The sequence below is a fragment of the Artemia sp. Qi Xiang Cuo genome, chromosome 12, assembly GCF_049724085.1.
Source record: "Artemia sp. Qi Xiang Cuo chromosome 12, ASM4972408v1, whole genome shotgun sequence".
NCBI lineage: Eukaryota > Metazoa > Arthropoda > Branchiopoda > Anostraca > Artemiidae > Artemia > Artemia sp. Qi Xiang Cuo.
Window position 1 is genome coordinate 1,723,106 of NC_142805.1, and position 18,676 is coordinate 1,741,781.

General features: G+C 34.4%; 1 protein-coding gene and 1 long non-coding RNA gene across 3 annotated transcripts in view; one reads left to right on the top strand and one right to left on the bottom strand.

The window, feature by feature from the left end:
• The window catches only part of LOC148945652 (ecdysone-inducible protein E75-like), a 91,465-nt gene that overhangs the window by 26,968 nt on the left and 45,821 nt on the right, over window positions 1–18,676 (top strand). Inside the window, exon 1 of one of the 2 annotated variants that reach the window (XM_089098490.1) lies at window positions 17,478–17,627. The exons of the other annotated variant lie outside the window; for it this stretch is intronic. Coding sequence (XP_088954616.1) covers window positions 17,576–17,627 — 52 coding nt within the window. The 5' untranslated portion in view covers window positions 17,478–17,575. Of the gene's footprint in view, window positions 1–17,477; window positions 17,628–18,676 lie in introns of those variants that run through there. 2 annotated transcript variants of the gene reach the window in all.
• LOC148945653 (uncharacterized) overlaps window positions 1–18,676 on the bottom strand; it is a 53,836-nt gene that overhangs the window by 20,111 nt on the left and 15,049 nt on the right. The window lies entirely within an intron of this gene.

Genomic DNA, 18,676 nt, shown 5'->3' on the forward strand with positions numbered 1-18,676 from the left:
AAGAACTATACCATCATCCCTGGCTTCTAAGGACACCCTAAATGAACTTCCTAATTTTTGCATCCTTCTATAGAATAGATATACCCTTTTCCTTAAATTGAGCCACGCCTACAAACCCTGCAACCATTTTGCCTACTATTTTGCCTGGGGTATATACTACAGGTAATCCACCTTTTAAACTTGAAAAATTTATAATAGTGGGATCCATATTCCCAAAAAAGGAGCGAACCAACCACGGGGCCAAAAATGGCGCAAAGCTTTTTAAACAGACCAATTTAAAAACAACTGAAATTTTTTTTTTTTTTTTTTAACTTTTAAAAAGAATCAATTTTTTTAAATTTTTAAAAAATTTTTTAAAAAACTTAATTATTTTTCAACTTTCTGACTTTGTGAGTGGCGTTATTACTAAAAAAAAGGGTCAATTAGCGATCCTATTACTTGGGACTGTTGAGGCTGTTCTATTGGAGGATTAATTGGGGTAGTGCTCAGGGGAGTTGGAGGGTTTGTTGGGACCCATGTCTTGATCTTTTGAAGGTAATCATAAAGTTCATCTTGATCGAAATCAGGATCATTTGAGTCAAATAAAAGAGGTGGAAATATGCCATTTCCCCTCCACTGTTTTACAAAATCAAAACCAACCTTTTTGTTATATCCAGTTTCCGCCGGATCGAGAATAGGAATAAAAACTGACATATTGAGATTAAAATTTGAAAAGCAGTTATTCTAAAAATTTAAATATTTGTTTTAAACACCGTTCTTTAATTACGGACGCTAAATTTTGGGCAATAACTTCACTTCTAACAGCAAGGGTATAATAAAATTTACTGGGTTGTTTAATCGTGGTAAATCACTTACGAAAGATAGTCCTTTCCAGATCCAATTGTATTTGGTTTCAATTAAATCACTAGCGTCAAATGTAGTCACAATTGAGAATTAATTTTCGATTATCGAATTCAAAATGTTAAATTTTGGTTGGAAACTGTCAAATGTAGATCACACGTCAACTGTATAAAATCAGGTAAAATAAACCACCAAACGTAAAATGGCTAAGTGAAGGTAGAAATCCACCGGAGACTTTCAGTTGTAGAAATTTGAATTAGTATGTAGAAGCTCTCGCGAGGAAATCCATATTAGGCATTGTGTAACAGCCTATTTCAAAATGTTCATTTAAAAGAAAGTGTTTCTCAAGAAGGCGCTTTGAATAGAAAAAAGTTCAATACCTCGTAACATTTCGATGTCTTTTTTATCAGTCTTTTGTAGTATTTGCGGCTCAATATCACAAGCAATTTTGGTAGCGGGCGAAATAGCTCTTAAATATGTTGCCAGTATTTAGCGTAAGATGTCGTAAGTACTTATAACGGTCACTCAAATGTCACTTGGAGGTTTTCCCCTAGTGATATATGCTCCACTAGTCTTAACCGCTTGCCACCACTCTGTAAAGTTCTACTGTCACCACTCTGTAAACCTCTCTTTAGTTCTTTGTTTATGCCCTTCTATGTTGGCAGATGTAATGGTTTACGTAAATTCCAAAGATAGACGATAAACGTTGGTACATGGTCTTTATTAAATAACGTGAGAATACACATAGAGAAAATAAGGTAGCACAAGAACAACTAACTACGACGAAGGCGAGAGATGGACTGCCTTTAGAAATGAGCGAAGAATGTAACTTTCCTGGAACGGAAGTTCCAGCCCTGGGAACGACCCCTTTCCCACGACTAGCTTTTAGTCCCAAGAGCTCCCCCCTGGACCGCTATCGTTGACGCATAAATGCCCAACTAACTAAGAAAGGAGATACCCGGAAATGCTTCTCGAATTGATGTTAAATACTTTACAGAAGCAAGGCAAGTGGGAAAAAAATAAAGAGCCCGCGAGGCTCTATAAAAAAATAAATAAAATGTTTCCACTCAGCAAAAGGGATCAAAGAAACTTCCTTATTTAAAAATTATTCAAATATTCTTCGAAATCTCGTGTATATACTGGTGGTTATGTTACATTTTCTTCTTAAATAATACAAATCCCCTTCACAATTGAGTGTCACATTGTAAATATAAAAGATAAATGAAAAGACAGCAAACAAAAATGAATGAAAATTATAGATATAAACAAGCTGTACTTGTTAAGAATCCGGTAAACACGCGAGAAGTGAAGTTTCGTTAATGCTAACGAAATAAAACAAAATAGGATGAAAATAAAATAGTTTATGATCAAATTTGGGCTATATATTTGCCCTTTTGGGGGGGGGGGGTGTAAAGCTTAGCATATATTAAATACGAAACCTAACCCAGCCTAGGTACCTTTTTTTGCCCCTTCAACCCCAAAAAACTAAAGCTTAAATCTTTGTCACAGGGTGAGTAATACCTCACAAGGCAGCGAAAACCTGTTTTTTCATAAAGTATCTTTGAGATTTCGATGCGGTCTTTCTCGCGTGTTTACCGGATTCTTAACAAGTACCAAAGAAGCTTATATTTTAAATCAGAAGCTTTAATCCCTTTTTTGAAAGTCATCCCCATAAATATGACGAAGATAATTTCAGAGACCACACTGCCTTTCCATGACGATGAAATAAAAGTTCAAAATAGGGATAAAATCCTTTTTAATAGACAGTGTATAGAAAATTCACAAAAAATACCAGATATTTCGGTCACATATACAGTGACCGTCATCAGTAGTAAAACTACTGATGACCGTAGTAAAACTGACGGTCACTGTATATGTGACCGAAATATCTCGTATTTTTTGTGAATTTTCTATACACTGTCTATTAAAAAGGATTTTATCCCTATTTTGAACTTTCATTTCATTGAAAGTCAGCAAAAGCCATCTAACTTATAGGCTAGTTTATGCGGGGATGAGACAATTTTCAGTCCCTCTCCCTCGTACTAAAGTAAGTCCAGCACACACTGGTTGAATAAATATTATTCCTAAATCAAAAGAGGAAACAATACAAAAAACAAGGTAACTATACGACTGTCCACCTACAAAAATCCCCAGCCGCAAAACTCCCCTAGAGTCAAATTATAAATAATTTTCAATTTGCCCCAAACTTGAAATTTTCCGTTTTTGAAGTAGCTGATAACGATATTACGGCTAATACAATGCTAAAGAAAATACAGTAAACACATATTCTACAAATTGTATTTTATTTCCAGAAATATTTGATATTTAAGGGTTTTCCCTTTAGTAATTTATCATAGCTGCAGCAATAGCAGCAACCTAGTAAAGAGCGTACCACGGTCCATCGTAGCCTATACTTAAACCGTATTTTGAAAAAGAACTTTCTTTTGGAAAAAAATTGCCATTGAACGCTGATTCAGGAATGGTAACTATTATTTCGATTACAATTTACAGGAAATGTTTATTGCGAAGATGAATTTATAGGAATTTTGAAAAACAGCCTAAAATCCCTCTTAAATGGCGTAGAATAGAAATGAAAAGGACACCATTGGAATCAACTTGGCTAAACGAGAGTTACAGCCCCCACCTTGAACAACAACAAAAATCACTTTTTCCCATGGGAAGCCCTTACGTGTCTCATTTTTTTCTATGGTTGATCGTATAAACGTATAAACGTTGATGTATAAACATATACATATACATATATATATATATATATATATATATATATATATATATATATATATATATATATATATATATATATATATATATATATATATATATATATATATATATATATATATATATATATATATATATATATATATATATATATATATATATATATATATATATATATATAATGGGACGACAGTTTTTTTTTTTTTTTTTTTTTTTATAAAAAAAAATATATATATATATATATATATATATATATATATATATATATATATATATATATATATATATATATATATATATATATATATATATATATATATATATATATATATATATATATATATATATATATATTATTTTTATTTATATTTTGTCTCTTTTCTTATTTAAATTGTTTAGGTTCTTAGATTATTTTTGTTCCTAACGTTGAAGACGCCTAGTTTTTTCGTGGACTTTTCGTGGGGGAAGTGAACTGTCCATGGGAGGGAGAGCTGGATTTCCCAGCATTAATTGAAAATTTTTCAGAAATTAAATAAAAAAACAAGTTTTTTCAACTGAACATAAGGAGTAACATTAAAACTTAAAACGAACAAAAATTATTATGCATATGAGGCGGTTTACCCGCCTCAGTACCTCGCTCTTTACGCTAAAGTGTTTTTTGAATTTGTAAAAAGCGTATTATTCTAATTAAACGGCCCTTGTGTATAATGAGTCATTCTTAAATAATTGGAATAAAAAGTCAAACTTTAGCGTAAAGAGCGAGGTACTGAAAAGGAGGCAACCCCCTCATACACGTTATAATTTTTGTTTGTTTTAAGTTTTAATGTTAAATCCCAAATTTCAGTTAAAAAACTTGTTTCTTTTTATTTATCCCTTCCTAAGTGTAGAAAAAGCAACAATGGATCAGTTTTAGTGCATGCCTCCAATCGCTTCTCCGATATACACAAACCAACAGAGTGTATAGCTCCTCGGGTCGATGTTCCATTGACATTCATTAAGAACTTCATACAAAGTTAATTAACTAGACTCTTAGAACTTGAAAGACCCTCGTTTAGTTTCTGTAAATACTTGCAACGAAGCTTCAATTAAAACACTCAAATTCATGGGGTCAATAACTCCATTGCCAAGGTCAATAGCCTGTTAGAGTTGTTGGCTCCTATACGTGATTAGGAAAAACTGGTTTTTTGCTGTCATTGCATTCTTTAACATCTAATTTGCAGTCTTATTTTATTTTATAATTTGCACGATTTATATTTGCAACATACATTGAACAGTATTAGCTTCAAATCCGTACCGTTACGCATAAAGGTCAGTCCTCCAGAATAGAGATATAAGGAAAACGGTTTTTTTAAACATTACCAAAACATTCCTAATACGGTTTTTATTAAATTAGAAATCACTAGTTTTGTTTAATTAGATTTGTTTCATTTTTAAAATTTGAATACACCAAGTACGTTAAAGTTAACAGGCTGTTCGGCGCGAAAGAAAAGAAAAATGTAAACTTCTGATACACATTAATTTGAGAATCATACAAATGTACGATTTGGAGGTTGCAGTAGTGCGCAGGATTGTATACCCAATAGGTGGAGTTTCAAACCCAGACCCTCTTCCTCCTGAAATATTCAGATTCTTCGACTTTCGCAATGATCTCTTACATTTCCTGTGCAAATCGCCCTTTTTTTTCTTTTTTTTTTCGTTTTTTTAGGAGCTCTCCACTCTCCGATATTAACGTCAACTCATGGAAATTTGTAGGGGGAAGGTTGAGGATTTTTTTATTTCCTTTAGTGAAGATATGAAACAAAATATGTTTCAAAATCAAGAAGGGAATTTCTGGTTTTCCAATTTTAAAAAATGAAATACCAAAATAGGGTGTTTTTCAAGATCTAGCAGGGGCTATTGCCTCCGACTAGCCCTATCCTAAATTGGTAATCCTTCCCCTAAATTAAAATCCTGAGCGCGCCATCACTAATAGGGTTACATGGGTTCCAGTTTTCACCTCCCAATGTCAATTCTATGCTTTCACCCAGTCATGTATGCAAGAACTTAATCAGGAAAGGGAGAGAACGATTTTTTTTTCATTTTCAAGAAAATATAGAAAGGTTAATTATAAGAAAAATATTGAGAAAATGCTGGGAAAATGCAAAAAGTTAAAAATTTAGGGGAACGGAGATCCATATGCCCCTCTATACATTCCTGCTCTTGCCCCCCCCCCCTCTAATTATTTTCCCTAGTCGAAACGTTTGCACCGACTTTCTTTGACCTGGATGTTTGCCTAATTATTCGAGGTGGGTATGACAAAAATATATGGCGCAAATATCTGAATGTTTTGACCTGAAAAGTATTTTAGAGTAGCAATCACTCCCCCCAGGAGCCTAAGGATGTCTGAAACTGTAGACGGTATTTTGGTCTTTTCCTCCAAAATCAAACCTGATTTCTATTTATGTACTGAGAATTATTGAAGACTAATTTTGCCCTCTCCTCTCAATGGGGGGCGGGGTAGTTTTAAAGAGTCTGCTTTAAGATAATCTAGTCTTGTATGTTATATTTCTATGCAAATGTCAGAACACTGTTTGAAGGCTTCGCCACGGCAATTCCATCCACCTGTTTTGTCTAGTCATGAGCCATAAATGCCCACCAATTCTCTCTAATATCTGTTTAATTGGATTGGAGCCTTTAAACTGACAGGTGTTTCTGTCCAGGTCAAGGACTTGTACTTTTTTCCATCTAAAAACAAAAATATTGCGATTTTTTTTTTCTTCTAACGACATTTTTTTATATTTATGCTATTTAAACGAGTCGCATGAGATTACTTCTCTGAGGGGTTGCCTGCTTTAAAAATGTGTACACCGGGTAGCAGAGTAGGCTATCCGTGGCACATCCTTTGCATTAAATAAAAAGAAAAAAATCTGTGAATTTAAAAAAAGGGATATAAGCAATAGTACCAAGAAAAGCAGTCAAATATTTATATTTACATTGGGACTGGGCCCAGATATGCCTTAGAAATAGCTATGTACTAAGCAGATGCGTGCTATGCTTTCTAAGATAAGATAATATTTATTCATAATCAATTAATCATACAAGAAAATACATTGTGCTAATCCCCCAAAGGCTCCTAGGCCTGTAAAAGTTTCACATTACGTCCCGAATCAGCACGCGGAACCCTGGAAACAGGCCCTTTGACAAGGGATACTGACCATGCAATCTGTAAGAAGGATCCTACTTTTGGGTTGTAGAGTTAGAGTATCATACTCACATGCGGTGAACTCTTAATTATGGAAAAGGTGCATTTTCAACAGCCTATTAAAGCTCAGAAAGTTGAATGTCCTGTGTGTTGAAAAAAATTGGGAAATACGAAGGAATAGCCGGGAAAAATAGTATAAGGGGGATTTTATTCATAAAAAGTTATACTGAATGTAAGTGATTTATGTATTTTGACCTTAAATTCGACTTTTTTTGTTCTTTTGGAGCAAAAAGCCACCCTGAAAACAAAATACGATGATCCTCCACAGAGCTCTGTGTACGCTGTGTACGCCTATCATCCACATACCATTGAGGCCTCTTGGCCCCGAATTTTTTTTTGTGGTTTTTCTGCGATTACATTTATTTTGAAAGGATTTGCCTATTTTTTGGTATTTGCAAAATTTGCCAGTCCTGCCCAAATAAACTCTGCGGATATGAAATGCAGTTTCCTAAAGTTGTATTTCCCAGCGTTAGATTCATTAAAATAATCTTAATTTAACTGAAATTCCCCCTCAACATAGACTGCGTATATTGATTTATGACGGTTTCAAAACAGAAGTTTGTGATGAGGGGATTAAAAGTTTTGTTCTCGTCTGGAAGGGGAAAACTGGAAGGGATGGAAGAGGGGGGAAAGCGGTCTCTCAACCTTTCAAAGTAGTTTACCATTTAAAAGGCTGATATTAGAATTTCTAGGGGCTAGACCGTCTGGAAAGTTTAGTTCCCTGCGTATGTTTGAAGTTTCAATTTGTGTTGAATTCAAATGTTGTTATTTGAAACAAAATTTTATTCCAATAATACGATTGAGTGTCATTAATTTTGGTGCCTTTGCTCGTGAAATAAAGCATAACAAATAAAACGTTGATAAAGAACATTAAACGTATTCAATGTGTCCAGGGACAGACAAAATGTTCTGATGAACAAACATCGAATACTATCAATGCCTATTTTCTGATTAAAACAAAACTATCATTAATGGAAAAAAAATAAGTCAAGCAGGTGATCCCTATTCTTTTCTCTTTTTGGACCAGTCAGGATAATAATACTTTGCAAATTAGATTAATCATTTTTTGTTATTATGTGAATAGACTCTAGGACAGTGGTTCCTCACCGATTTTGGACCATGTCCTACCTAGGCATTTCTAAAACCCTGATGCCCCCCTCCTTCGTGATATTTAAATTTTGTTATTCAAAATTTTGCGTTCATTCACCTGAAGGAAGCTTCAAAGGTCATTAACTTGGTATCTTTTTTCGGGCCGTCCTCCTGAGCCATTGTTGGCGCATATATAGGGCGTCGAATTGAAGCTTCAGTTGCTGGCTGTTTTTTTTTTCAGGGACAGGTAGCAAGCTTGTCGCCCAACCTTGCTGCAGCGGGGATCGAACCCTGGTGCTTCGTATTCCGGAGGCATATTTTATACTAATGAAACGTATTATCTGAATTCAGCGCCTCTTATATAACGTCATGTATAACGTAATTGCAAAACTATCATATATATTTTTTACTCTTTAAATGCATTTGAATGTGACATCATTTACATGTAAATGTTTTTTTTTTCAAAATTAAGGCTCTAAAGTATGTTCAGCCGAAGGGTTCAAGTCCTGCCCAAGACCCTCCAAAATATTGCCACGCCCCACCTGCAGGGCCCGTGGCCCACGTTGGAAATCAAAGCTCCAAGACTACACTGGATACACACAATGAGTAAAAAAAAAACAACAAAAAAACGTAGAAACAAAAGTGGCCATTCTCGGCAGAAGATTGTCCTGTTTTTTGTCCTTTTGTTTTCTTTTTTCGTATTCTCTTTTCGCTTCATTTTTATAAATCAACAAAAAACAATCAGAAAATGTCGTTTTTTGGTACTATTTCTGGAGTGGAGTGGAGAAGCACGAAAAGAGAAACTCAAGCAAGCTCAGTTTCAATAAAGCGGTAGTTTTTCAGAATTCTACAAATATAAGGGAAATTTCACAAATCAGGTTATTTGAAACAGTTGTTCAGATAATTGTTGCTTAAACTGCCAAGCCATATATTCTGTTCGTTTTAACTTTCAACGTCGCTGTTTACTTTCATCAGAAAAACTTTTTTTCTACTAATTTTTATCAGGATGGATGAAAATTAAATTAACTACTCCTCTGTAAGCAACACAATACCAAGAGCTAGTGTCCAAAAATATGCAAAAGTTCTATTTTAAGCAAAGGTTTGAAAACTATAAATTCTAGCAGAAATGAGGGCATATTCCACCTTGCTGGAATCAAGACTGTGCAGGGCTCGGGCTCGGGGGCTGGGATTTCCTTCCAAAGGCTCATAAATATTGGCATATTACGATATTGCTATTTTTTCATAAATATTGGTACTGGCATTTTGCAAAAGAAACTTGCCACACTTTTTCTTGAATTCGCTTGAACTTTCAATGCATGTAGACAGAAACAATTGGACCTTCATGAAGTGACAAAGGCTAAAGAAGAGCTGTTGCATTGAACCGTGACATAAAAAATGGACCAAATTTCGTTTCGTATTTGAATACCTTGTAACTTACTTAGCGTGTAGCCTACGCTGGAACAAGCGAGCCCAGTGACGTTTATTCACGAGATTAGATAGGTGGGGCAAAATTTACATTTCCAAAATCTATGAGGGGGCGATTTAGTTTTTTTTCATTTTTTTCAAAAATTGTAATTTTATCAATAAAGGCAATTTTCAATGAAAATACCGAAAAAAGACAATTTTAAAAATACAAGGGGCAGAACCTCTCTGGGACACAACCCCCCCCCACCAAATTGACGTCATTGAACAAGCCTAAGAAAAAACTGTTTTGAAAAAAAGGTTCTATCGACTCTTGAATTTTTTGCCGATTATTGGTTCCTCCAATGGGCTTAAAAAAATTTCAGGACAACTTGATTGGACACGGGATACATTCACGAGGACAATACATTCGGAAGAAAAATGTGGTTACGCTGATTCTTACCGAGAAAAGTACCAACTTTTACCACGACGAATAAGTCCGCTTGCCATCTACTCCAAATTGTATTGTAAAAATATTTATAACATATTTTATTATCTTATTCAAATAAATTTTGAAATTTTTGCACAAAACTACTATGCTCATTGATTATTTCGACTGAATATTCAACTTATGTCTAAATTATGATTTAAACTTTTAATTCTTAAGAATAAAACCTGAAAAAACCTTATTGATAATAGAATTATGTCAACTAAAAAAAAAAAAAACAGAGATTATTTTCTTTAATTAAGAAGTATTTCCAAGAAAAGAAGAACTTTTGCTGAAATCTATGACCGAAATAAAAGGATTCAAACTTAAAAAGAATATAAACTACCATAATTGAATAAATGGAAACCAGAACCAAATAGAAATTAAAATAAATAATCACATCAGACATAAAGAGGGTTGTAGGCACCGCTCTTTTGCAAAACTTGATTAGCCTTAGGGCTTTATTTTGTTGTTGTGGTGTTGCTGATGTTGTGAATATGACGTTGCTGACGTTGTGAAGAGATATATGGTAATTCCTTGTTATATAGAACGCAGGCGAGATAAATCGTATCGCGGTTTTGAGACAATAACCGGTTTTCAATGTCTTTATACAGACAATCAGCTTAGGCTCGGTGGAAAAATACATTGTAGCTATATTTTAATTAAATATTTAGTTGGTATTTTGGTTAGGTTAGAATAGGTTTGTTTAGGTTACGTATTTAATATATCCTATGCTTTCCCCCCCCCCCCTAATTTGTAAATATATAGCCCAAATTTGTTTCTAAAGTATTATATTATTATCACACTTAAGTATATTTCATTATGATTAACCTAACTTCAATTCTCGCGTGTGTTCTATCAGACAGGTCGTGGTAACGAACTGTAAGTAAGGAGAGACCCGGCTCAATAGTAACCGAAACTCTAAAAAACGGAATTTTGATACCAGTAGATCCATCAAAAGAATTGGGTTTTTATGCTGATTTCAAATATATAAGTTCCATCAAGTTTAGTCTTACTCATCACAAGTTACGAGCCTTAAAATATTTGCCTTATTTTCGAAAAAAGGGGAAAACATCCCCTAAAGTCATAGAATCTTAATGAAAATCACACCATCAGATTCAGCGCATCAGAAAACCCTACTGTTAAAGTTTCAAGCTCCTATCTGCGAAAATGTGGAATTCTGTATTTTTGCCAGAAGAAAGATCACGGGTGCGTGTTTATTTATTTATTTATTTTTTTTTTTTTTACCCAGGGGTGATCGTATCGACCCAGTGGTCCTAGAATATCGTGAGAGGGTTCATCCGAACGAAAATTATAAGTTCTAGTGCCCTTTTTAAGTGACCAAAAAATTGGAGGGGGACTAGGCCCCCTCTCATGCTCATTTTTCACCTGATCAAACTTTTGAAATAGCCATTTTGTTCAGCATAGTCGAAAATCTAATAAATATGCCTTTGAGGATGACTTTATCCCCCACAGTTCCCGGGGGAAGGGCTGCCCATTGTTAGAACTTTGCCCATTGTTTACATATAGTATTGGTTATTGGGAAGTATACAGACGTTTTCATGAGGGATTTTTTCTCATAGGGGCGGGGTCGGAGGCGGGGGTTACTTGGGAGGATATTTTCATAGGGAAGGTATATTTCTATGAAGGTGACGTCGGATTTCCCAGCATTATTTAAAAAACGATCAGAAATTAAATTTAAAAAAAAAAAGTTTTCTCAACTGAAAGTAAGGAGCAACATTTAAGCTTATAACGAACATAAATTATTACATATATGAGGGGGTTCGTTCCATAGTCAATACCTCACTGTTTACGCTAAGGTTTTTTTTTATTACTTTTAAAAGAGCCATCTGTTCTAATTAAACGGCCTTTGTGATTCAGGGGTTTGTGATTCAAAAAATATTTTCATTGACGATATCTTTTTTGTATTTACATTGAAAAACGAAAAAAAAACTGCTACCCTCCCCTGCGACCGGTACCCAAGTACCGGCCAAGTACTTGGCCGGTACCTGGGTCCCGGCCGGGGTGTTGTAAACGGTAGAGCAGTAATTTACACTGCGATCTGCTGATACTAAGCCTACGACCGGGAGATGTGTCTTGGCAGCTGGCAAGTCCCCCAAATTCACCTGAATGATTTTCAAGTGTTGGTCGTAAGGGAATACTGTGTATCGAGAGTAAAAAGGGTGGAGTATAAAGTACTCAAAAATGAAGGGGAGTCATTCTAACAGATATATATGAACAGAGATATAATTTGAACAGATGAACAGATAAAATTTGATATATGAACAGAAAAAAAAGTGATATATGAACAGAATACATATACATATGATTTTGAAAAGTACATTGCGCCCCTCCCTCCCTTCTACCTTAAATTTCCGTCAATTGACGCCACTGACTTTCATCCATTTTTCCAGAATAAAACTGGTCAAATAATGAATATATTTTTTCGGGCACGGCATCCTTTTGTCGATTAAACCTGTGTAATTGTCTTTTGTGGTTTATTCCTTATGGATTACTTTACTTTCACCCTTCTTTAATTCGGAGAAATTTCTTAAACTGTCAACTCATTTTGTGTTTTTTTAATTGAGTGATTTAATTCTGATTTCATGGCCACTAACCAGCTTTTATTTGCCATTCTCAAGGCCTCTATCTCACTTTCATTTTTTATTGGGTTAACATGCGAAATAGTATATCATACACACACAAGTAAACACGGTAAAATTGAGCGATCCGAAATTTTCGAATCCGAAATTTGAGGAGGGAGGGGTGCTTATCTGTCACTTTAATATATCTTTAAAATACACCATTAGTTTCAAATATTCACTTCCTGGGCCTGGGACAAAAACTATTTTAAGTATGAACAGCGAAAGTCGGATCTTATTTTTCCGGAACCAAGGATCCAAGGATATGAACATCTGAACCAAGGATCTTATTTTTCCGGAGAGTCTGGGACTTGAATTTAAGAAGATTTTACCAATGTCTATAGATTGGTTGGAGGGACCTGCCCCCTTGAAAAACAATTCAAAAATTACGGGATAAAGATAATTTTGGAGACCACACTGCCTTTCCATGACGATAAATAAAAGTTCAAATAGGGATAAAATTCTTTTAATAGGAGTAAGTAAGTAGAAAGTTTTACTACTGATGACGGTCACTGTATATATGACCGAAATATTTAGTATTTTTTGTGAAACTTTATCACTGTTGGTGAAACACTGTCTATTAAAAGGATTTTATCCCTTTTTTAACTTTTATTTATCGTTATTTGATAAAAGTCCTAACAGCGCAACCTTGAACAGTAATGCCGAATTAATTAAATATAGTAATTAAAAAACATCTTTTAATTCTGTGAAAAGAACACGTACCTCAGTGCTTACAAAAAAAAATATAAAGTGAATATTAATGGAATGGGTAGGTGTATATTAAACTTTGTTGTGTTGGGTGGGGGGTGGAGGGTTGGGGTGACTTCGCCCCACGTGTCTCCAAATTTCCAAGTATGCCTCATGTGACTGACCAATTTTTACTTTTCGTAGGCGAGATTCTCCATCCAGAGCTACGCCAATGATTGCTATTTTCCGATTCTACTATTACTAATATTGGCGTTAAAACCTTAGAAAACTATTATTTTTCGCAGTTTTATTGCCATTACGACCCTGAAATTGGTCTGCTTTCGCCAATTTAACGTTTTAAGTTGAGAATTTGCAAGGTTGAAAAATAATTTGGCATTCTGTATAAGTAGAGCATCTTGAAAACGAAATTTTGAACACTGTTTCAATTTTTTTTTTTTTTATTTACATTAACGATCTTATACTCAAATTCCCGTAGATATTTTAGGCTGTTATAGAATAAATAGACAACTTCCTCATTTTTATCATCTGAACCAGAAAATAAGTGTTTTGCTCTTGCAATATCAATAAAAATTTTGAAAAATAGTCTGTAATGGAATTGAATGGTACATATTTGAATCATAGAAACAAATTTTTTATAACTTCGATGCCAAACACAGTGAAAAGTCCTATTAAGAGCAATTTCTGTGAACTTTTCACGGATGTCTTATTTCTTTGAGCCGAGACCTCTTGGAGCCTTTGAGGATCTCTTAAAACAAAATTATTCAAATGCTTTCCCAATATACGGCACATGCGTGTGATCATTCCCCCTCCCCCCGACACTTCATTACTCTTACGATACATACCCGTATTTTCGAGTAATGTTTGTTAAACTTCCCTGTTCTTTTTTTAGCCCTCAACACCCCCCAGAAAAATTGCACCTTCTCCGGACAAAGGGATTCATATATTTCTGAAATAAGGTGTTAAAAAGAAAAACTAATTAAGTTGTAGGCTAATTATAGTTTGTAGGCTAAATTTCAAAGCACTGGACTAAATTAACTTTGTACCACAGAGAAAACAGAAGGAGTACTTGAGATATTTTTGTGACTAACTTTGTTTTACTTGCCTAAAATTTCACACAGCAGAACCAATCAAGTGGAATGTAGCTTTTATCTTTTTTTTTACTAGCCAAAATGTCTTACATGAGGCACTAATAGCAATCAGGGTTATTTATTATTTATCTCTCCAGAAATAAGAAACAATTTGATTGAGTTATGAAAACACATGAACGACATAGACCAATGAAATTAGAGTACAGTTTTCACTGCAAAATAATTGGAAAGTTATATCTTTTTCTTTTTTTGTTTCCTAATTCACCACATTCAGCCCCTCCTGCGTGGAGGTATGGTAGCTGGAGTGTAAATCCGGAAACTCTCTTCCCAATTAAAAGAGAAGGACTGCAAACAAGTACCAAATTGTGAAGCGTTCTGAAAAAATGTTGCCCTTTCTGGTAAAAACTTTTGTGAAATTTTTGTCATATCTCCCTTGTAAGAGCTTTGCAGACTGGTCCAGCATTGGAACACATTCCATGATGCTCCAAATGCATTTCTACCCATTCGATATTTTAAAAATGAGACTTCTTGACGTTTTTGGCAGCTTAATTCTTCCTTTTATTCTAAACAAAAAATAATCTTTAATGCTAATAATTTTGAATTCTCTTCACGCCCAATAGAATGTCTGATACCAACTCCACTGCAGCAGTATTTTCCGTTTGGATTTGACAGATACACTTACTCTGTATGATAGAAATTTCCAGCCAATAACCCCTGAATTTTGGAACTTCCTATGACTGCTTATATGATCCATTCAATGTTTTTCGAAGTTGTACCCCTTCCCTCTCGCCATAAATCAATTAGGTTCGTGCCTGATTAGATATTCGATAGGATGCGTTTTTTGTGAGTTTGTTTGAGCTTGATCTGTTGTTACGGAAGATCATCGTATTTCATTCCGCAGCTCGAGTCGTTTTCCTTTATTCACTTACTTTTGTTTTCCTTATATTCAGCGTCCAAATATCCCTGTTATAATTTTTTTTTATTTCGCTGCATTTTTGTTTTTACTCATTTTTTTCTTATAAATCACTTTTATCTTCTTTTTTGGGCTTACTACCTTTCCTTTAAGATGTTCTGGCTAGTGTTGTGTTATTTCTTCCCTTTGTACCACTAATCTGCGAGCCCTCGTGGAGATTATGTATTCCCATTTTATATCATTAAGAAAAATAAGGTGATTAATTGCTCCTTATGTATTAGCAATAACAAAAGATAAATGTCCCCGTGAGCAATAAAGTTTTGGGCTAAAATATCCAAATCTTCTCTTCCGAATACAGCCAAATTCGGACGGCCAATTCAAAAAATTCCGAATTCGTATAATTCAAAGAACCAGACCCGGAGCAACAAAAACATTGAGGGATGAATTCGAAGCTGAGACCACACCACACATAATATCGACGGAGTCAGCCAGTAGCGTTAGCGTAGTGAGGGGAGAGGCAAGGGAGTCTAAGATATCTCATGTATCTTTCGTAGAAGAGTACTAAGCGGTCTCCAAGACAGACAAGATTTTCCAGAAAATTCCAATTGCTATTTTGATCGATTTCTTAGGAATATAGTTTAGGTTTTTGACTAGGTGGCTGAAAACCATTTAGGTTCAACACCGCTAGGTTTAGGTTCAACACCGCTAGGTTTAGGTTCAACACCGCTAGGTTTAGGTTCAACACCGCTAGGTTTAGGTTCAACACCGCTATGGATAAATTCCTTGCTCCTTTCAGCCGATTATATGAAAAGGTTAGGTGTCACTACCCAGACACCTTTTCGGGAAATAGTCTAATGCCGTGTAAGGTCCACTGTAAAGAGACAAAAAAAAATCTTTGTATTAGGACGATTTTCTAGAATATCTTATTTTTCAACTTCCACACCTCTCTTGAAGTTATTGGCAACATTTAACTATCGCTTTATGGTTTTATGCAATTTAACTGAAACCAAGACCGCTTAACCGATTTATGGTTTTCATTCGTTTTTACCATCTTTCTCTTTTTTATGAAGGATGACTTTTTTATGAAGTATGAATATATTCGTAACATATTATAAATATTTGATGGTAGGTACCACATTCCCTTCTTATTTGTTTTACATTCTTATTACGAAGAAATTGTATATGTATATGTATATGTATACATATATATATATATATATATATATATATATATATATATATATATATATATATATATATATATATATATATATATATATATATATATATATATATATATATATATATATATATATATATATATATATATATATATATATATATATATATATATATATATATATATATATATATATATATATATATATATATATATATATATATATATATATATATATATATATATATATATATACTGCTACTACCAAAAGGGAGAGATATAAAGGAGAGAAGGCGGTGCTCGGTGCTACCCCACTACATGTCGAGATTTTGGGCAAATGTAGTACATTTGTTTTAATGGTAGCCCATGTTTGGAAGCCTTTATCCTCCAAATGTGTAGATTGTATTGTAGATTGTTAGCCGATTAACTTTGTCCCTACTCAGTCGCTGGGTTGGACAAAGCATGGAACTTTGGTTACTAGAAGAACTTAGTGCCTAATTCTTCTTTAGACTAGGATAACTAAGAATCATGTTGTTTAAGGATGATACTCTGACGACTTTTGTTTTTGTTTTTTTGAGGGGAGGGGGCACCATTCTCATTTCAAATCTCACTATTGGTATCGAAGACATTCGGAAGATAAAAGTAAGTTTATTCTTGCCCCCATGAAGACCTATTGAAGTCGCCTGTCTTGCATCTTAAAGTCAGCGTTCTCGGTTCCTAACTGCAACAGTTTCGTGCACAGTCGTCATCATCATCATAACCATAAGCCCCTCGTGTAAAGGCATGGTATATTCTTTTGTTCCATATTCACTCCTAAGGGGAAAGGAGGCCCTCAGATTCATACAAGGAGGAAGACGTCTTGTATGCAGGTAACATACTCCTTATAGTCAATTATACCCACTCTATTCGTCTCGTTTCAAGACTATCGGTATTGAAGATACTTGGCACAGAAAACTAAACTGAATCTTGTCCCTGACCTATTGAAGTTGTCTTTTTTACTTCTTGTCGTTCACACTTTCACTTAAAACCTTACTGATAGATGCAGCGGTTTGTTAGCAAGAGAAAACGAAAGTGGTTGGACATCTAGTTGATGTTGGATGATCTTTGTGTTCTGAAGAGTTGTGATACTACCGGTGCATCTTCCTCTATCACCATTCTCAAATATTTAGAGGATTAAAAGTCGATTAAGGATATAGATTGGACTAAAGGATAAAGTGTGTACCAAGTGTCAATTTCAATAGGATATGTTGCAGGATAAATCTAAGGATAATTACATTTTCGATAAATGTTTTGAAGGTATAAAACTCTTCTGTATACCTTTGTTTGTGACAGTGGCATGCTTTAGCTTGTTTGATTTGTGATCTACTCTATTCTTTGGATAAACAACAACTGTCTTCAAAATTTTTATTCAAATATGATGTGGAGTATATGAAGGAATATATTTGCTGATATTAACAACCACAGTAACAAGCCAACTGCTTTGTGCAAAAAGCTTCTTCTAGCAGTAGTTGAAAGAGCCTAGTTTGCTTCGCTTTCTTTTTCTTTCTCTCTCTAAACTCATTTCTTGACTGTATTTCCTTCATTTTTGTCAATTCCTTGACTTTTCATATTCCAAGTAACCTGCGTTATGTCTGTCTTCTTTTTTCGAGAAAACACCGAACCAAAAGTGCTTAATTTCTAAACAAAAATGTTAATTTTTGCCAGTACCAGAACCTAGCGTCGTAAACTATGAAGTTCGAGTGGCAAAACGAAAATTATAAACAAAAGCCAAAGAAAGTTTTTATTCCCATCTAAATGCGAAAAATCAATTGGTTTAAAAATATGTTCTTTTCTTATGTAAAAAAAAAGTTTGGCGGATAGGGAAACACCCTACAGATATGCAGGGTAGCTCCATTGAGTAGGAGGCGCGGACCAAGGGGGACCTAGTCCCTGGAATCCTTTTCAAATGCAGCCTAAACGCAGCTTTTAGAAGAACGGACGAATTTATTAAAAAAAGAATTGCTCGGAATTAATTGAAGTTTTAACAACGATTGAAGGCAAAATAGAGACATATTTTATTATCAAGTTTTCAAAGCTATTGGAGATGGGCTACTATGGGCGCCGTCAAAAATTCAGAAAACCTAGACAATTTTAGTCAAAACAAAGAATTGACGGTACTTATGTATTATAACGCCAACCATCAAATGCTTCATTTAAGTAGAACCGGATTTTATGAAATGAAATTTATTTCGTTTTTTTTCATTTCGTTTGCGATCTGCATTGATAAGAGAATAGTGTGTGACCATGGATGTTAAAATGAAAATTTGGGATTTGACAAAAAATGAAAGAGGCAATTGGATTTTTCC